The sequence below is a fragment of the Pipistrellus hanaki genome (genome assembly GCF_964339955.1).
Source record: "Pipistrellus hanaki genome assembly, chromosome: 16".
Taxonomy (NCBI): domain Eukaryota; kingdom Metazoa; phylum Chordata; class Mammalia; order Chiroptera; family Vespertilionidae; genus Pipistrellus; species Pipistrellus hanaki.
The window spans coordinates 12635728-12655488 of record NC_140518.1 but is presented as its reverse complement, the minus strand read 5'-3'; the positions used below and the strand labels follow the sequence as shown (position 1 = coordinate 12655488).

Genomic DNA, 19761 nt, shown 5'->3' with positions numbered 1-19761 from the left:
GGAGGGCGCAGGCACTGCCCTGCCCACTCGGCCTGATGCCACATCTTTGCTCTGGGCTGGGGGTCTGAGCCACCAGGGGTGCCACCGCCCGCCTACGGAGCCAGCTTCTGAGCGGCCTTCCCATCCCTGCTCTTCCTGTGGCGCTTTCCACCCATTCCTCGACCCGAGCTCCTTCTGGGCCCCCTTGGCTGCTTCCTCAGCCCTTCCCAGGGAACCGGGCCCCGAGCCGCCTCCAGGGACTGCGCTCAGGCTCTGCCCTCGCTCCACATTCACCCTAGAAGGCCCCCTTCTGACAGGTTTGCTGTGACTCTGTCACCTGCTGCCTCTGCACACGCCTGGCCGGGGCAGCCGCTGCCTCCAGCCTTCATCCACGTCTGGGTGCTGGTGGAAGGTGAGCCCCAAGTCTGGGATTTGTCTACTGAGTAGACAGAGGCCCTGAACCCCGCTGAGCCTGGAAAGTGGGGGTCTCTCTGGGGCCCCTCAGAGTCCAGTGCCCACCCCCTTCGGGGCCATAACAGTTCCTTTAAGGCAGAAGCTTATCCAGCTGCCTCCCCGATCCAGGCCCCTCCGAGGCCAGTGGGCAGCTTGTGATGGTGTCCCCGCCTGCAGCCCCCCTGGCAGGGAGACAGATCCAGGCACTGCTGGGAGAGAGCCCACGGGACATGGGCCCCTCGGCCTCAATGCTTGCGGAGGCGGTGATAAAGGCAGCTTGCAGCTTTATTTTGTAAAATAGTCTTGTTCTACTGCCCGCTCGGGGCTCGTCTATGAAACGAGCTAAAAACCTACTTCTCGGTCCCCAGGGCTCCAGCCTCGGCTCTTCCTGCTTCAACAAGGGAAGGAGCTCAGGCTCAAAAGCTGGAGAAGAGCTGGGAAACGCTGCGGAGGGAGTCGGGCGGCCAGTGCCTGGTGGGGTGCGGCTGTGGCTGGACTCCCTTCGGGGGAGGGGCTGAGGGCCCGTGTCCTGCTCCCCAGGCCTCCTGGCAGCAGCAGGCCCGCTCTTGATAAACACAATGGAAGGTGGCCCGGCCACAGTCCTTGGCCAGCTCAGGCTCAGGGAAGAGATGACCCCCTGTTCTCCGGAGGCACTGAGGCGGCCTCCGCGCCAGGCTGGACGGCAGGCACACACTGCCCTCCGCGCCAGAGGTCTCACCACCGCGCGCAGTGTGTCCGTAGGGCTCAATCGGGCCCTCGGGAGTCCTGGACTCGGATGTGGACGAAGATGGTGGCTGGTGACAGCGAGGCCCCGTCCTTGGAAAGCAGGTGGATGTGGCGGTACCCTGCGGGGAGGGCAGCCAGGCGTCAGATTGGCTGTCCATCACCTGCCCACATCCCATCTCGGGGGCTGGGCCCCGCGCGGGCCTCCCTCAGGAAGGCGCTGAGGGAAGTCACAGCGCAGGTGAGCGGCGTCTGTGGGCCGGCCCTCTCTCCCGTCCCATCCCATCCCCACCCACCTTGCTTCAGGCTGCTGAGAGGCAGCGTAAACTGGCCCACAAAGTCATTGGGGGACGTGGTGTCATAATCCTCTACCACAAACCGGACCAGCACCAGCTCTGGAGCCCGCAACTGGAACTGCAGGGTCTGCCCCCAGTGGGGGTTGAAGCCTAGGGCACAAACAGGCATGGTGGTTGGAGCCAGCTGGCCTCTGCCCTGCACCTCCCTGCACTCCGCCTCCCCCACCCCACCCCTCCACACACCCCCGCACCAGCAGGCCCACCCACCGTTGTTAAGCACGTAGTTGGTCTCCTTTCGAGCACAGTCCATGGACACCCCGTGGATCTCAACACGCACCAGGGGGTCCACGATGGAGCTGGGCTTCTCAGCATTCAGCTTGGGCAGCTGCTGTGCTGTCAGCACCTGTGGGGTGTGAAGAGCTTCAGCCCGGCCGCCCGGGGCCCTGCCCGCCCGGGGCCCTGCCCGCCCTGCAGTCCCCAGGCCTCCGCTCTCCCTCCACTTCAGGCAGAGCCCTCGGACCAGCCGGCTCTGAGCCCGGGACGTGGCCCAGGCTGCTGACCTGGATGGTGAGAGTAGTTCTGGGGGGCCCAGGGCTCTCGGGGTCGAAGTCTGTGTGAGGCTGCCGCAGGCAGGCGGGCTTCAGGACGTAGCCGCACTGCCCGTTGATGAGGAAGCGCCCAGCATTGAGGTCCATCTCGTAGCCCGGCGTCTGGAAGTTCAGGGCCACTGCGGACACAGCGGGGTCAGCACGGGCTCTCAGTGGCCCCTTCTCCACCCTCGGTGTCAGGGGCCTCACTGCCCTCCCGCCCCCTCTCCCAGCCCTTAGGCACAGGACTAGCTCCTCACTAAGGGTCCAGATGTGGGTAGTGCTGCTCTGTACCCACCGTGACTTGGTGGGAAGGAATGTGATCTATTCTAGACTCTATTGTCACCTTGCATCTTTTTTTTTTTTTCTTTTTTAATTGATTTCAGAGAGGAAGGGAGAGGGTAAGAGAGAAACATCAATGATGAGAGAGAATCATTGATCGGCTGCCTCCTGCACACCCCACACTGGGGATCGAGCCTGAAACCCAGCATGTGCTGACTGGGAGTCAATCCGTGAGTGACCTCTTGGTTCATAGGTCGATGCTCAACCACCGAGCCCCGCCAGCCAGGCCACCTGGTATCTCTTGAGGCTGGAATGTGGGGCTGTGGGGGGCATGTTAGAGAGGCCTCCACCTGCAGGGCCAGGCCTGGGCCAGAGTGGAGCCCTGAGGTTTCTACACCTACACCCTCGCCCCCGGAAACCGCACTCCCCTCCCTGGGCGGGCTCAGCATGGCATCGCCAGGGGTATGTGTCAAGGGGGCCCGTGGGAGTGGAGATTTCTAACTTCTACCTTCATAAAAATTGTGAGACTTTTACAGTCAGAACAAATGAGCCCGGCCAGTGTGGCTCAGCGGCTGAGTGTTGACCTAGGAGCCAAGAGGTCCCTGGTTTGGTTCCGGTCAGGGCACATGCCTGGGTTGCTGGCTCTATCCCCAGGGTGGGGCGTGCAGGAGGCAGCTGATCAGATTCTCTCTTATCATTGATGTTTCTGTCTCTCTTTCCCTTCCTCTCTGAAACCAATAAAATATATTTTTTTAAAAGAACAAACAAGCCTGATTTGTTTTTCCTCACTCTGCTCAGCTGTTTCTAATAAATATTATCACAAAACACAGTTTTCCCCCCGGTCAGCGGTGTGGGCCCATCACTGCTGGGGCCTATGATGCAGAGGCCGCCTCACCGAGCCCGGCCCACTCACCCAGCTGGCAGCCCGCGTTCCACATCTCCTGCGGGCTGTAGTTGGCCGAGTTCATGCGCAGCCCCAGGGGGTAGACACGGGTCAGCTGCCGGGTGTTGTGGCTGACGAAGCTGTTCCCTGTGGGGAGGTGGGTGGTGTGTGACAAGCGCCTGGTGGCAGGAGCCGTCACCCCAGCTCCAGGGACAGGCTGGGAACAGAGGCTGGATGTCCCTTCCCACTGCCCCTGCCCGGCTCCTCTCTGACACGGTGGCCGTGGGAGCCTCAGGAGGAGGTGGCTGAAGTGCAGGGAAGGGCCCGCAGGCATCCCAGCCCCAAACCCCACGTTCTGGCCCAGCACCTGGAACACCTGGCCCCAGGCTGACATCCTGTGTGTCATCCCTCCGGCCACACCTGCTTCCTGGAACCCTTCCTGGAGGTCATGCCTCCAGGCCGTGGTGCAACCTGCTCCTCCGGTCCGGACACCCGCCCTTGTGGCCTGGCTGCCGCCTCCTCACCCGGCCCCCACGTGTCTTCTCCGGCCTCACCTGTCCAGCAATCTCCCTGACCTCACCCCCTTGTGCTGGGCTCCTCCAGCCCAATCACGGCCCAGCTGATCACCTGCATCATAATTACCGGGCTCCGTCCGGCCCATCAGGAGGCTGTGCGCCCAGTGAGGGCAGACCTCAGCCCCTTCCTCCCTGGGCCCTCTCCCTCATGCCGGGCCTGGAACCCTCAATCTCCTTTCCAGACCAACTTCAGGATGCTCCCCCGGGATCCTACGGGCCCCCACTGGCCTCCTGCCCCAGGTGCCAGCTATCCTGGCTCCTACCTGCCTCTCGAATGAGCTTCTTGGCCTTGCGCTCGCTGAGGGAGCTGAGCTGGAAGGGCTGGGGTGGGGCGGGGGCGGGGCGCAGGGTCTGCAGGCGTGTGGCACAGCAGTACACGGCCAGGGCCGACAGTTCCGGGGCGATCTGCTTGGCCTGGGTGGGAGATGAGCCTCAGAGGGTTCCTCTAGCCACAGCCCCAGCTCCTCCCTTCCCTCCCTTCGCCCCCTGCCCAGGCCGCCCCACTCACCTGCCGCTTCTGCTCCGCCTCCACCCTCTCTTCTTCCTCCTCCTCGTCCTCATCCTCCTCCCGGTCCGACAAGATTCGACCGTCCTCATTCCGAGCAGCTGGCAGCTTCTTCCCCTTCACCAGGACCCGGCCCTTCAGCTGCTGCAGAGACCAGGACGGGAGGGTTAAGCCCCTCACTCCTGTGTCAGCGGTTAGTCATCCAACCACCACAGGGTGAGGGTCTGGCCGGGGTGATGAGAAGGAAAAGACACACAAAGATGAGTGGATTCTAATAGAAAAACAAACAACAAAGGAAACAAGCCAAGAGGTTATCAACAGGGGATTGGCCAACGAGGTCCCTCCAAACATCAGAATCCTACAGGCAGCCGTTAAAATGAGGGAGGGAGCTCGGGATTGAGAGAAGCCGCTCTCCAAAAAAAATTCCCCTGGAAGCAGTGTAGACCAGGAATCAGGACCCTTGTGGGGTAACATCTGAGAGAAGATAGCTATGGGGAGGGTATATATGGACGGGGAAACTGCTGAAGGTGGTTCCTTTGTGTGACATAGAACAGGGGTGAGCCCAGTGGGGGAAAAACATTTTCAACTGAATACACTTGTGTACAGTTCAGTTTTTGTTTACGATATGTATGTTATTTTCATGCTAATAAAAGATCAGATTACACACACACCAGGGTGAGTCAACATTTTTCGCATATTTGGGATGGGGAGGAGGAGAGTTCAGGAGCCAGAAGAGAGTCCATGTCCTGAGGGGCAGATAGTGTGCTCTGGGGTTTGGAATGAAAGGAGGCAGGTCATCTCTGGCCGGAATGCTGGGCGGGTTTCTAAGGCCCAGGAAGAGGCAGGGGAAGCTGCCCCGGAATTGTAAGCACGTGGCGCTGGGCACGCAGACGGCTGGGAAGGGAGCTCCAGGTGGAGGCAATGTCAACCAAGACCTTCAAGGTCAAGGTGGGAACGGCTGGGCTCACAGGGACTGTGGGCAGGGAGAGCAGGGCCAGGTCCGGAGGGCTAGCAATGCCAGGAGGGAGGGTGGGGTGGGTCTGGTCAGACACGGACAGCAGGAGGCTGGTAAGACCGCCGGGTGGCAGGTGGCAGCAGGCAGGAGCAGGGGAAGGTTAAGGCAGAGAGAGGCGAGGGGTCCTGAACAGGGAAGTGGCGTGAGCAGGGTGGACCCTCCCCCCACCGACGCTGACGCTCTGGGCACCTCACCTCGGGGGAGGGCAGCTCTTCGGGGTTCTGGGGGTCCAGGGGCTGTGTCACCAGCATGTCCCCCAGGATGGTGCGGAGGTGGCCGGCCATGACAGCCTGCTGTTCCAGCCCACAGTGGTTCTCGAGGGACAGGATGACAGGGTAGGGGGACAGCTGTAGGGGGAGAGGCAACAGCTCAGTCACTCACCCCTTCCTCCCTCCTCCCATCCCAACCAGAACCCCGACCACGTGCAGCCCCAGCTCCTGCGGGACAGGCAGGCCGAACCGGGGCTGGGGGAGACCAGCCCACCGGGGGTAGAGAGACCGAGGCAGTGGGATGTGGGACACACGCAGGGCGGGGCCAGCCTGTCCATGGAGGGACAGAGGTCAGGCCTGGGGCCGCGGGAAGGGGTGGACTGTCTGGGAGGCTGAGGGCAGCTGCAGGATCGGTTTTCTTTTATAAAAGCTCTCTAGATGTTAATGACGTTGACCATGTCATTAGTGTGCAAGCTCCCCCTCGCCCTTCGTCACGTGTTGGTGGTGAGATTTGTGTAGCTTGACTGAAATGGCAGTTTTATGGAGACACCATAGTATGCCTAGCTTCTCTCTCCCTCTTGATGGCTTACTCTTTGGCAACAGTGATTAAAACATCCTTCCCTCCCGCAAAGTTTTCTTCTGGAAATTCTGAGCTTGTAATACGTAAGGTGACCAGACGTCCCGCTTTTGACCATTTGTCCCGCGCTAAAAAGCGGGACGTCTGGTCACCTTGTTAATACGTTTACCAAATAGGAGGGCGGGAGAAGGTAGCCCCTCCTCAGCTTTATTCCACCCCCCGGCCGGCTGTGCCAGCAGCAGCTGGTCGGGGTGATTCCCGGGTGGGGTTCTTCCGGGAGGACTGAGGGGCGGGCTCACCGTGAAGGCGTGGTCCCGCACTGCCTGGACCACGTCTCGGAAGAGGATCTTGGAGGTGAGCGTGTGGCCGTGGTAGATGACGGGCTCGCCGCCGGGCCCCTCCCAGCAGTCCAGCTCCACACAGCGGCAGCCCTGGGCGAAGGCCCTGTGCACAGACAGGCGGGTGTCATGGGGGTGGCGCAGAGCAGAGGAACAGACGGGGGGCCCGGGCAGCCCACCGTGGGAGCTGAGCCCCATTGCCCCACCACACGGGGCTCCCAGAGTGTTCCCCGCCACCCGCCCTCCCCCAGGCACCTGACGTAGGCCTCGGTGCTGCTGAGCCCCCCGATCTGGGAGTCGGTGAGATAGGTGTTGTGGGAGGAGGAGATAAAATAGTGGGCGAGGGGCTGGTCCATGTCCTGGAACGTGCACGTGTGGGCCGGGTTCAGGGCATCGCCCTCTGGTGACAGCAGGTACATCATGAAGCCGTCCAGGGTCATCAGCTCGTGCTGCTTGGCTGCAGGGAGGGGCAGAAGACGCATCAGGCCACAAAGGGGACCCCCCGAGCAGCCCCAAATGCTCCCAAAGCTCACTCCACTCAGTACTGATGAGCTACTGACTGGGCTCTACCAAGTCAAGCCATTTGCCATTTCATCTTCGGCCAAACCCTGTGAGGAAGGTGCATTACTCTGTCACTTTACCGGTGTGGCAGCTGAGCCTGGAAGTGGCGAGATAACCCCCTCAGGATGGCACCCTCAGCCAGTGACAGCAGAGCCCACGTATCTGGGGACCCAGATCTATCGGACACCAGGCCCCTCAGACCCACCCGTCTCGTTGAGCTCGTAGGTCTGGATGAGCTGCTGGGCGTGGGCCAGCGTGGCACGGTCCTCGCCCTGGTCCTCCAGGAACTCCAGCAGCTCAGGGGCGCTCAGCACGCGGTCCTCGCCCGAGTACCGACGGAAGATCTCCTCCAGCTCCGGGCGCTTCAGCAGCCGCCGCAGGAACTCCTCGATCTCCGTCCCCTCCAGCCGCTCGTTGTTGGAGTGGTCACACTCCTGGAAGGCGGAGGGAGGAACTCAGAGGGGACACTGGGAAGCTGGCCTGCAATGGCACCCCACCATCTCCCGTTCACAGGCAGAGGAGCAGCTGGTGAGGCTCCAGCCGCGCCAAGGGCACACAGCTGGCGGCCCGCAGGCCGGATGCTTGGGAAGATCTCTCCGTTCAGGGCCTGTCACTCTGGGCCATGCCCCGCCCTAAGAACCAGGATGTGGGAGGGGCCTGTTGGGTGGCTCAGAGGTGGAGGTTCGACCTATGAACCAGGAGGTCTAAGTTCAGGGCACATGCCCCGGTGGCAGATTCAATCTCCACTAGGGGGCATGCAGGAGGCAGGCGATCAATGAGTCTCATCATTGATGCTTCTATTTCTCTCTCCCTTCCTCTTTGAAATAAATAAAAATATATATTATAAAGAAATAAAAAAATAAAAAGCCAAAACCGGTTTGGCTCAGTGGATAGAGTGTCGGCCTTGGTTGCGGGCACATCCCCGGTTTGGGTGTGCAGGAGGCAGCTGATTGATGTTTCTTTTTCATCGATGTTTCTAACTCTCTATCCCTCTCCCTTCATCTGTAAAAAATCAATAAAATATATATTTTTTTTAAATGTGGGAGGAAACCAGTGTCCCTGGGTCAGGTCTGGTCTCCAGTGCTAACCCCCACCCCATTCATTACCATCCTCAGATCCCCACGTTCACACCCGTGGCCAGTGAGCAGCAAAGAGCTGAGGGTCCACAGGGAGCTGTCGGGCCGGGGACACAGGTCCGTGGTGGCTGGACACTTGGTCGGCATCCACAGGGCCTGCCACGGGCTCTGACTGGCCGTGGACGCAGAGCCCGCCCTGAGCGCCTGCCTGCGCTCCCCCAGGTGTGGAGGTGCCGCACGGGCCCCCGTGGAGGAGGGCGGCCCGTGTGCCCGAGAGCCGACCCCTCCCTTTGCTCCTGTGCAAACCCCCAGGTCACCAAGGGCTCTAGTTTTAAAGAAATGAAAACCACGGGTCCGTCCTCCCTACCCTGGGGTCTGCCTGAGGGGGAGGAGGGAAGCCCTGGGCCAGCACTCCCATCCGGGCCCACGGCCTCGGGGTAAGCAGGTGAGGAGACCCAGGTGTGGCCTTTCTGCTGCCGGAGGCCCGGTGGCCCCAGAGCGGGGTGGGAGGAGAACGGACGGCTGTACTGGCCGGGGGGGCAGAGAGCCGAGGCCCGAGGTGGAGGGGCCCACCTTGAAGAGGCGGTAGGCGTACATGTCGTTCATGTCCACGTTGACCATTCTGAGCAGGCTCTTGATCTCCTTGAAGCTCATCTTGCTGTCCTGGTTGGAGTCCGCCCGGTGCAGGTAGGAGTGGATCCAGGTGCGGGCGCTCAGGAAATACAGCAACAGGCTGGGCACCACCCCCCGCGGGCAGGTCTGTCACCATCGCCTGGCCTGGGGGCTCCCCAGTGTCCCCCAGTGGCCTGGGGGCTCCCTGAGCACAGCAGCGGGCTGTCCTCCCTGGGACTGGGCTCCCCAGAACCAGGAGGCCATGTCCCCACCCTGTTATTTTTTTGTTTTGTTTTGTTTTTAATATATTTCTTAATTGATTTCAGAGAGGAAGGGAAAGGGATAGAGAGATAGAAACATCAATGATGAGAGAGAATCATTGATCGACTGCCTCCTGCACGCCCCCCACTGGGGATCGAGCCCATAACCCGGGCATGTGCCCTTGGCCGGAATCGAACCCGGGACCCCTCAGTCCACAGGTCGATGCTCTACCTCTGAGCCAAACCCTGTTTTTAAGACAACGGGCTAGGGGCTCAGGTTCAGACTGTGGACCCGGGAAGGACAGGGCCACCTCCCTCCACCCCCAGCCCCCCAGCCCCGGGCAGGATATTGGTCCAGGCGCTCGCGCTGGCTCATGGCCTCCAGGCGCGCGCGCAGCTTGGCCAGGCCGCGCACCCAGCGCTGCGCCTCCTCGGCCGTGGGCGCCGCCAGGTCCAGGTTCTTCCTGCGGCCCTTGAAGGCGATGGTGAGGCAGCGCGCCGGCGCGAAGGCGGCCCCGAAGCGGCGCAGGCCCTCCGACTGGTGGCCCTCGCGCACCGCCTCGATGTGCTGCACGAAGACTGCGGGGGCACGACGGTCAGGGCCGGGACTGCCCGGCCCCGCTCTGCCCCGTCCGTCTGTCCGCCCGTCCATCCACCTGTCCATCCGCCCGCCCGTCTGCCCGCCCAACTCACAGATGTGCTGCGACGGCGCATGCGGGAAGCGCCGCTGGAACCACACGGTCAGGCCGTCCTCCTGCAGCCGGTACAGCCGCTCCTTCTGCCACGTGCGCGAGCGGATCTTGCAGAGCCGGGAGCCCCGCAGCATGGCGCGCACGTCCTCATCCTCCGTCAGGCCTGCAGCGGGGAGGGAGGCCGGGTGCTCAGGGCCTGTCCTACCAGGACCCCCTTCCTCCCTCTCCCAGCCGGAGCTGGGGCCTCCTTCCTCCCTTTCCCAGCCTGAGCCGGGCCGCCCCCTCTGAGCCCCTGCAAACCCACACAGCCTCTCTGCGCGGCGGGAGGCCTGGGCTGGGCTTGAGGCTCGGGTGCCTCACTGGGGCCCCCTGCGAGCTGTGCCAGGAGCAGGCCCTTCCTCCCCGCCAAGCAGTGGTCTCTGGGGCAGAACAACCCCTCCTGCGGGAGAGGGACTCAGGCCGCACTGTCCCCTTCCGGCCACTCCCCTCCATCAGCCCCTCCAGCCTCCGAGTCCAGAACCTGCCACCTACAGCCTTTTCCCGTACTTGAAACCCTGACCATCCAGAAAGTCGTCTCTCTATCTAACCTAAATCTCTCTGGCTGCAGCCCAAGCTCCTCACCTCTGCTTTTCCAAAGACAAGCGAGGCCTGCAGAGGCCACCCTGGCTTCAGGGTCACCGACCCGCCCTGGCTAACCAGAAGGTGATCCCCAGGCATCTCATGTGAGCTGTGGGGGCCCAGCTGGAAACACGTCTCCTGGGATATTCGGCATTTGCCCAGCCACTGTGACACCCCCATGTCACCCCTCAGCCCCAGGTCCTCTCCTGTTGGTGTCCACCTTCCCTATAAGTGTTAGGGGCAGAAACAGAATCCTGGGTGCCAGCTATGGTGGTGAGAAATGGTAATCACGCCCTGTTCACCGAGATTGCCCTGTTCTGGTTAAAGGACACTGTAACCAGGCTGGGAGTGGTACCATGGCCTCATGACCCCCACCCCACCCAGAATTTGGGAGTCAACCTTGGAATGGAGTCTGCCTGTTATCATAACTGCCTGTTATCAGGCCCAGGTTAACAACCTTGTTACCCAAACAGTGGAGTCCCACCCCAGGTTTAGCTGACTTCCCCGTGCCTGTAATCCCTGCTTCCCCGGGTAATCTTTGTCCTCCCACCCAACAGAAACTGCGGGCGTACGGGAGGGGCGGCAGAGCCATGTTTGTGGATGACCTGCTCTCTCCCATACTGCCCGCAGTACAGTAATAAACGCTCAGACGTGACTGAACCCTGTCCCTGCTGAACTGGCTCAAGGAGTGACAGGCAGCCCGGACCCCTTGGCTGTCCGTTTCATTAAAACAACATGCCTCAAAGCACCTCCTGCACACTCCCCCACCCCACTCTCATCCTAACACACGAGGAAACTAGCGTCAGCCACCGGCCAGAATTCTTTTTCTTTCCTTTTTGTTTTCCACTGGCCGGAATTCCGAGGAAGTGTGGAAATATTTGCCCTTGGCTATGAACTGAACCTCTCAGCTCCCATTCTCCTCCTCCTTCCTCAGCCCCCACCAATACCTGGCTGGGCACAGGAAGTGGGTGAGAGCAGAATTCAGTTGTTTATTCTATATTCAATCTGTTTTAACTAAAGGAAAGTTCACACATTTCTCCTATCCCAGCTCTAAGCCTCATGGTCTCCACGCATAAAACGGAAGTCTCAGAAGTACCTGCTAACAATCCAACATTCAGTCAAGAACGGTGTGTGTGTGTGTGTGTGTGTGTGTGTGTGGAGCCACACCGTGCTCGGCTTTGCCTCCACGGGGGTCGGAAGCAGAGGTGTGTGAGCGGGACAATAGCAGGGCGGGAGCTGGACAGGCCGCAGGCCCGCCTTGTGGGAAGGAGGGCGGCCGGCGGTGGATGGGAGCCCAGTTTCCAGAGCCGGAATCCGGATTTGGATGTGAATCCTCCAGATTTTTCAATGTTGGCAACGAAATCAAACAAACAAAACCCCCAAAACACTACGTTGTGGGCCAAAGGAAGCAGGACTGTGGGCTTCTCTCCCTTTTTTTATTTAACAAGCCTCCCCGCCGGGTCTGGCTGTGGGCGTTGTGGCCCCGAGGCCCTGCCTGCCCACCTGCAAACACTGACCTCAGGAATCGAGTCTAAAGCTCTGGGCTCTCCTCTCTCTCTCTCTCTCTCTCTCTCTCTCTCTCTCTCTCTCTCTCTCTCTCTCGGAGCCTCTGTGCGATCCTCCTCCTTCCTCTTCCTCCTTCCCGAACCCTGCAAGGTCCTGCGTGACCTCCTCTGGAAAGTCTTCCAGAACCTGCCCTCGAATGGGAGTTCTCCCGCCCTGACCACCGCCGGCACTTTTCACTTTAATTAAAGCAAACAAACATCCCACCGAGGTTGTCATTGCGGTGGGCTTTAATAAACCCAGGGGCAGGGAGGAGACCAGCCTCCTAACCCCGGTGCTTGTCCCAGAGCCAGATCTGCAGGCAGTTTCTGAAAGGGGAGGCAGACGGACAGACAGCTCTGCCTCCAGCCCTGCCTCTTCCATCCCGAGTTCAGAGCGGAGGCCTGTGGGCTGGGTTTCCCAATCCTGGCTGAGCATCAGTATCACCTGCGGGAGGTTGCAAAAGCCATGGCCCAGAGCTTCTCAACGAGCAGGAGGAGGCTGGAGCCTGGGCATCTGTGCATTTAAAAACCCACCCTGTGTTGCCGAGACCAGTTTGGCTCAGTGGATAGAGCGTCGGCCTTTGGAATGAAGGGTCCCAGGTTCGATTCCGGTCAGGGGCATGTACTTTGGTTGTGGGCACATCCCCAGTGGGGGGTGTGCAGGAGGCAGCTGGTCGGTGATTCTCTCTCATCGATGTTTCTGACTCTCTATCCCTCTCTCTTCCTCTCTGTAAAAAATCAATAAAATATATTTAAAATAAAAATAAATAAATAAATAAAATTAAAAAAAAAATAAAAACCCACCCTGTGACTCTGAGGGCGCCTGTGACTGAGAATCAGGGGCTGCGTCAGGGGCAGGAGGAGGAGTCTGCCATCCTCGGGGGCCTAAGGTCCCCCGGAGGCCAGCCCTTGGCCCTCATGGCTCCACGGTGTTTCGCAGGGTCTATAGACAGTGCCCCTCGCCTGGAGGAGAGGTGGAAGGTAGGATGTGCCAGGCCAAGAGGCTCACCAGACCCTCAGACACCCTATCCCCACATCTGGGCAACCTGTGAATTCTCTCATCCTGAGGAACAACGGGGTCGGACAGGACAGTCAGGGAACCTGCAGGGCCCCCCAACTGAGCCCGCCCCTCCTCCTCCTGCTCCGCTGGGGGCAAAAGGCCCTGCACTGCCACCTCCCCGAGACTCCGCAGCTGGGCCACCCCCTGATCCGGCCGGCCCTCCGATGCCCAGTCCACAGCTGGGGGTGGGGGTGCGGGGAGGAGGGGACAGTGAATGACTAAGTAATGCCGGAAATGGAGGTGAGTCACACAGGGCCTGCTTTGTCCAGCCTTCTGCCAACAGGACATGGGGACAGCCAGCCTGGACTCTGACCAGCCTCCCAGTGGGACAGGTCCCCATGCTGAGGGGGCCTCTGCTCCTGGCCCTCACCCCCAGCTCCCCACGAACCAGTTCCAGCCTGTCCACCCAACTCGACCACCCAACTGGTCCTGGGTCACACTACCCCCAACCACACACCAAGTGGAAAAGCCAAAAAGAATGAGGGGTCAGGGCCAGGCTGGGCCGGGGCTGAGTCCTTGGGTGGGTGCCTCTGTTTCCCCTTTGCTGACCCGCGGGGCAGTGAGGGGTCGGGGGTGTCCGGCAGGAGGGGCAGGACCAACAGAAGGAAAGGGGTGAGATCAGCAGTCCCCAGGCCCCGGGCAGAGATGCTGGGAGGAGCCTGGCTCTCTGTCGGGTCCCAGTAAGCACTTACAAGTGCGGCCAAGCCTCACCCTACAGATGGTTCACCACCACATTCCTACCTGCTCGGAGCAGGTGCACAGGCTGCCTGCCTTCTGCACTTTGGGTGGTTCTCTCTATCCTCTCTGCCTGCATGCTGGGCTGGGCAGCACCGCGGCTCCCTCGACTGAGCAGGTAGGGGACTAGTCATGAACCGATGGCAGTGAAAACGAGGACAGACAGCAGCCAAAAGGGGGGAAGGACCACGTGGCCGTTGACAGTCACAGATAAGCGAGTGGTCAGGGGCGCTCAGACAGAAGGGTAAGACGCAGAGACAGGGTGTGTGACAGGAGTGTAGGTCTCCAGTGAGGGTGTGTGTAGGTGTGTAGACGGTGTGTACACACAGGGTGTGTGCACTGGTGTGTGTGGGGGGAGGGGTTGATTGGGGTTTGGGGGAGGGCGGAAGGTGCATCAGCTTGGGAAGGAAAGTAGACAACGTGTGTGTGTGTGTGTGTGCGTGTGCGTGTGTGTGTGTGTGTGCGCCAGGGCACACTCAGGAGGCGCACATGGGCTCCAGAGGAATGTGAGACATGCAGGAACAGTGACACCGGCAGCTCCATGCCAATGGGGGAGGGGCGGAGGGCAGCTGGTCCTGGTGGCTGGCTCAGGAGGCTCTGGGAGGGGACACACAGCTAGCCAGGGTTCCCAAACACCTTCCCACCTGGATCCTCCAGCCAGCAGGCAGCCCCCCAGCACCCCCAAAGTCCAAACATGTCCCCCTTGTCCCCGCTGGCTGCCACACCCAGGGCTGGAGCCCAGCAGAGCCCAGAGCCAGAGTCCATAACATTCCCTGGAGAACCAACAAAGTCAGGAAAGGCAGGGGTGCTTCCCCGGCCCGGGGTGGGACCCAGTGAGTGAGGGTGGCGGCACCCTTCCTGGCAGGGCCCGAGCAGCCATGAAGCCTGTGCAAGGGCAGAGGCTGTGAGAGGCCGCTCCCCCGAGCTGAAGAAGGGGAAGAGGGGGGCCCAAGGCATGGCAGCCAGCACCCCCGGCCTGCCTGGCATGCTCCTGCTTAGCCAGGAGGGCTGCCCTGCCCTCCCCACCTCCAGGCCAGGCACCTGCCAGCACTGGGGGCCGCGCCGAAGACCCCCACCCAGGGCAGCCCCACTCACCATGCAGGGGACATCCCGGGCAGGCCATCCGCGGAGCCCTCTCGCCCTGTGGCACCTGGTGGTGTGTGCAGGCTGAGGAGGGCAGGGAGCAGGCTTCTGCCCACTCAGTGCCCTGCTCACTGGGCGGATTGGGGACAGGGTGGAGCGTTAAAGGCACAGAGTCAGACAGGGGCTCCGCGGAGACAGGGCTATCCGGTAAAATTCGGGATGCCCAGTTAAACTTGAAATTCAAATAGACAATTAATTCGGGCCAACTGATACTGAAATACCACTTGTTGTTTCCATGGAATTCACATTTCACCGGCATCCTGTATGCTGTTTGGCGAGCCTGTGAGGGCACCCCTGGAAACTGGCAGGGCCCTGGGAGGGAACGGCCCTCCCGAGCGAAAATCACTGCTTCACTGTGCTCTGCGCTCGGGCTCTGAGCCAGGCTGCCTGTCCTCGCTCAGCTCCTTCCCGGCTGTGAAACTCCTGCACCTCAGTTTCTTCATGTGCAAGCTGAGGCTCATAGTATCGTCAGCCTCATATGATTGTGAGCATTCAGCGAGCTATGCGAAATAGTGTCATCAAGGTGTTCATTAGCATTCATTCATTCATTCTGGCGAAGATCCGTCATTAGAAACCAGCCTGTGGCAGCCGGCAGGCAGAGGCTGGGTGGCCCTGGGCCGGTGGCTTCACCCCCTCCCCTGGAGCTTCCGTCTGGAATGAGGCCAGCAGGACAGGCACCTCGCTCTCAGCAGCTCCGGGGATTAAGGAGGATCTGGGCTGATGCAGGCTCAGCCCATCAGGTGCTCACTGGGCTCCCCGCTCACTCCTCACCTACTCCCTGGCTTCCTGGGGGCAGGCCAAGCCAGCAGCCTCCTGGGGCAGGGACAGGAGAGACCCGGGCTTCAGCGTGGGCGGCTGCTCCTCTCCTCTCCCTCGGCCGGTCCCCCTCCCCGGCCTGGTCCTAACGGCCCTTTCTTTTCCTTGGGCCCCTCCGAGCCTGTGACTTCTGAGCCACTCCCAGCTCTAGTCTCTCTCTCTCTCTCTCTCTCTCTCTCTCTCTCTCTCTGATCTAAAATAAAACCTGTTCTGTGTTAACATAAGGGGTGTGGCCAAGGCCTAGAAGGCCGTCTCAGGACGACCCTGCGGGTGCTGACAGCCTGAGGGGCTAGGCCCCATGACCTGGGTTTCTCTCCAGCCTGTCCCTGGACTCTGAGGCCTGGGCAGGGGGCGGGCCACACACACAGTGGCTCGGCAGGACAGGCAGTGGGCAGGAGCAAGGGCAGCCAGATGACATTCTGACACCCACAGGCTCCTGACTGTGTCACTGTGACCGAGTGCCCGGCAGCCTTACTCAGCCCGGGCTCAGCCGCAATTATCTGTCCACAGTGCCTGCCCCCGACCATGCACCCCCTGAGGGTAAGACTCGGGGTGACTCGTCTCCAGAGCCCTCGCCCTGCACACAGACCGGGCTGAGCAAACGTGTGCGGAATGCAGAGGCAGACAGGAGTGCGGGCACCGCCTCTGCTCCCACCGCAGCCAGAGCCCCTGTGGGTGGCTGGCCCCTCTGCTGTCTCAGGGGCACCTCACCTCCCACAGCGCCCCCCCCCCCCCCCCCCCGCTCCCCAAACCATCACAGCGCCTTAGCCCAGAGAATGACACTGTCACCCACCAGGGACCCCTTTCCAATCTCACCGACGGCCGGTCTACACCCCAGGACAGTGGTCGGCAAACTCATCAGTCCAGAGCCAAAAATCAACAGGACAACGATTGACATTTCGTTTGAGAGCCAAATTTCCTAAACTTAAACTTTTTCTAAGGCCACTTCTTCAAAATAGACTCACCCAGGCCATAGTATTTTGTGAAAGAGCCACACTCGAGGGGCCAAAGAGCCGCATGTGGCTCGCAAGCCGCGGTTTGCCCATCACGGCCCTTAGGAGGTTCTGGAATCCATCTCTACTACCCCAGCCCAAGTCTGTCTGCCCAAGCGACCCCTCAGCTCCCTCCTATGAGTCTCCCTGTTTCACCCCCGCCCTCATCCAACCCACCCTTCGGAGAAGGTCCCTCCCTCTGTCCGGAGGGGCCTAAAGACCTGGCCTGCCTGCCTCTCCCCTCGGGCCTCGCTCCAGTCCCTGGCCCTCCCTGGCTGCCCAGCATCTCATCTTCCCCTCCCCTTCTAATCCTGCTTCTGTGCCTCACGTCTGACCTCCTTCCCGATGCCAGCTCTCTGAGGGCCCGGACGGTGCCTGTCCTGTGCGCTGCCGGATTCCCAGGACACAGCACACCGCAGGCCCTCGGTGAATGTTGGTTGAGTGCATGCATGATTGATGGAGGGAGGCAGAGATCATGTTTTGTGTCTGCCTGAGGGGGATGCCAGGCATGTTACTCAGAACATAGTCCCCAGAAAATCCAGGTCAAAGAGCAGAGGTGAGAACAAGGGGGGCAGAGAACAGCGGCAAAGAGAAAGCAGGGCTGGCCACCGGCACCCGGAATTCTGCTCCAAGATGCACCCAGGTCTCCTGGGCAGCCCTGGCCTTCTGTTCCCTCAGCCCCACAGCCGACGAGGGCTCCATCGCTAACCGTCCCACTAACAGCGGTTCCGAAGATGCACCAGTTCCACGCACTTCCCATTTTACAAGGTTCTTCCATACACATGGCCCCTCCTACTTTGCCTGAGGGTCCCGGTGCACAGCCTGCATGCCGACCTTTGCCCTGTTTGGTCACAGACAAATGCCTGGACTTCCCCAACCTGTGAAATGAGGGGTGCACCATCTACCTGTCAGCAGGTGAAGACTGAGTGACACCACACACACACGTAACTACCCGGCTGCCTGTCTCTCAGATGCTTAGAAGTCACAGTGACATCCCTTCCCCCAGGGATGTCCCCAAATCCGAGGTGGGAATCTGGCTTTCTGACACTGAACACCAGTGAGACAGTCCCACCAGAGTCCTATTGCTGCTGCACCCCCGGGGAGAGGGGCACCCCTGGGGAGAGGGGCTGCTGGCCGGGGGCTGGCCGGAGGCCGGTGTCTCCACAGCTCTCACACCTGCCAAGGGCTGCCAAGAGCCCGGTGCCCTAAAGGCACGGGTGTTGGAAAGGTGGGTGAAGGACGCCCCAAGTCTGCCTCCCACTCCACTCTCCGGATCGTAGGGACCCCCCTCCATCCACACCCCTCCCCAAACTCCCCCTGCAGCGCGCCCCGCGGGCGCCTCCTGGTGGGAAACAGACCGTCCTGGGCGCCCGCGCGGCCGGGACCTCGGAGACCGCAGGTGCGACCCCAGGCCGGGCCGGTGCTGGCACCCACACCTCGCGCCGCTCTCCCGCAGCCGGGAAGCCCACCCAGCACCCCCGGTCCCCAGAGCCCCGCACACAGAACACAGCCCGGCCCCCGCCCCCCTCCCAGCCCCGCCCGGCCCCGCACTGACCCATCTTCTTCAGCGCCCGCAGCCCGGGCCTCCGGGCGCCGCCGTCCTGGGGAGCGGCCGGGGGCGCCGACCCGACCGACGCGGAGCTCTGGGCGGGCAGCGGGGGCGCCCGGCGCCGGCGGCTGCTCCAGCGGCCGCACAGCATGGCTCCGGGGGCCGGGGCCGGGGGGCCGGGGGGCCGGGGCCGGGGCCGGGGCCGGGGGGCCGGGGCCGGGGGCCGGGGCCGGGGGGCCGGGGCCGGGGGGCCGGGGCCGGGGCCGGGGCCGGGCCGCGCTGCGGGGACAGGGCAGGGGCGCCGCTCTGGCCCGGCCCCGGCGCGGCGCGGTCGCCGGCGAAGAAACTTAGCGGCGCCGGAGTGAGCCGGAGGAGGGAGTGTCGGAGGAGGAGAGAGGAAGGGGAGAGGTTCGGGAAGGAGGGATCGGGAAGGAGGGATCAGGAAGGAGGGACCCGGGGAGGAGGGACTCGGGAGGGAGGGGAGGAGGGAGGGGAGGAGGGAGGGGAGGAGGGACCCCGGGAGGAGGGGGAGGAGGGACCCGGGAGGAGGGGGAGGAGGGATCGGGGAGGAGGGACTCCAGAGGGAGGGGAGGAGGGAGGGGGCGGGGCCGAGGACCGCGGGAGGCTGGGCAGCGAGGGTGGCGATGCCCGGCGGGGCGCTGGCCCTCCCCTAAGCGTGGGGAGGGGGCGGATCCGAGCCCCTCCCTTTCGCCCCAGTTCGTTAGTCCCCATTCGCCCGACAATCCCGGATCCCCGCCTCGTCAGTAACCTGAGCCTCGGGAGGCCCTGGAGGGGCGGGGGAGGGCCGCTTCCCGCACCGACACCGCTCCCGGTCCCTCCAGACCCCTCTCCCCCGCTCTTCCCCAGTCCCACCGGGAGGCTCCCGGGAGCCAGGCCGGGGACGGTCTGCAGGGGCCCCTCCCGGGCCGATAGGGCCCTGGGAGCTGGGGGGGGGGGGGCCGGCCCGAACCCGCGGAGTGGGGAGCGGGAAGGGGCGTGGAGGGAAGCGCTGGCTGTGACCCCATAGGGCGGACCCTCCCCGCACCCGGCGGCGGAGACCCCGCAGCTGTAGAGTCTCCACGCTGACCGGGCTGGAAGGAGCGGGTGGCTCCGAGACGGCGGTGGCCGGCACAACTAGGTTCTGGGTTCGAGGCTTGGACGGGCTGGCACCCTCGCCTGCTGGATTGTCCCGGACAGCCCGGGGCGCGGCGGGGATGGCGGTGACATCGCCCGGGAGCGAGCGGGGAGCGCGGCTCTGGTGTCGTGTGTTACACTCGCTGTACATGCACCACCTGCGTGTGTCCGTGCGGAGCGGAGGGACAGGCGGCCGCAGCGCGGCACGGTGTTTGCTCCAGCGCCCCTGGTTGTATACATACATCCAGCGCCCCAGGCTCTCCCCGTTCTCAGATTTACTCCACTCAGAGGTTCCTCATTCCCGGTTGGGTCCTCCCCCTTTCTGGATATTCCACCCATTCCTGGATATTTTTCTGAATGTCACGTCTTCACTTCTGCACTTTTTTGTTGTTCACTTATGCGCTTTTGATCCTGGAATTTCTTCCTCCAAAATGACCTTCCTCATTCTTCTGGTTTATCATCCTTTTTAAAATTTGACTTGAGGAAGAGAGAGAGAAATTATTTACACAATCACTGGTTGTTTGTTTTTTAATCCTCACCAGAGAGT

General features: G+C 62.0%; 1 protein-coding gene across 2 annotated transcripts; it reads right to left on the bottom strand.

The window, feature by feature from the left end:
• Positions 1-642: 642 nt before the first annotated feature.
• Positions 643-18524, bottom strand: PLCD3 (phospholipase C delta 3). 2 transcript variants are annotated; one of them, XM_084863443.1, is made up of 16 exons: positions 18344-18524; positions 18087-18254; positions 9625-9786; positions 9282-9510; positions 8633-8762; positions 7189-7417; positions 6678-6879; positions 6384-6528; positions 5493-5645; positions 4287-4427; positions 4042-4192; positions 3234-3350; positions 2012-2178; positions 1719-1854; positions 1452-1601; positions 643-1277 (listed from the first exon to the last, which is right to left on the bottom strand). In XM_084863443.1, the coding sequence occupies exons 2-16, from the start codon at positions 18229-18231 to the stop codon at positions 1177-1179; spliced, it is 2358 nt and encodes a 785-aa protein (XP_084719569.1). In that variant the 5' UTR covers positions 18232-18254; positions 18344-18524; the 3' UTR covers positions 643-1176. The 2 variants fall into 2 exon arrangements, with proteins under 2 accessions (XP_084719569.1, XP_084719568.1); XM_084863442.1 differs by lacking the exons at positions 18087-18254; positions 18344-18524 and adding an exon at positions 14676-14739.
• Positions 18525-19761: the final 1237 nt, after the last annotated feature.

Coding starts and splice junctions, on each gene's coding strand:
- PLCD3 (XM_084863443.1), bottom strand. CDS start 18,231: ATGCTGTGCGGCCGCTGGAGCAGCCGCCGGCGCCGGGCGCCCCCGCTG. Junction 9,787..18,086: donor GCGGGCGCTGAAGAAGATGG/GTCAGTGCGGGG, acceptor TCCCCGCTGCAG/GCCTGACGGAGGATGAGGAC. Junction 7,418..8,632: donor ACGCCTACCGCCTCTTCAAG/GTGGGCCCCTCC, acceptor TCCGCCTTCCAG/GAGTGTGACCACTCCAACAA.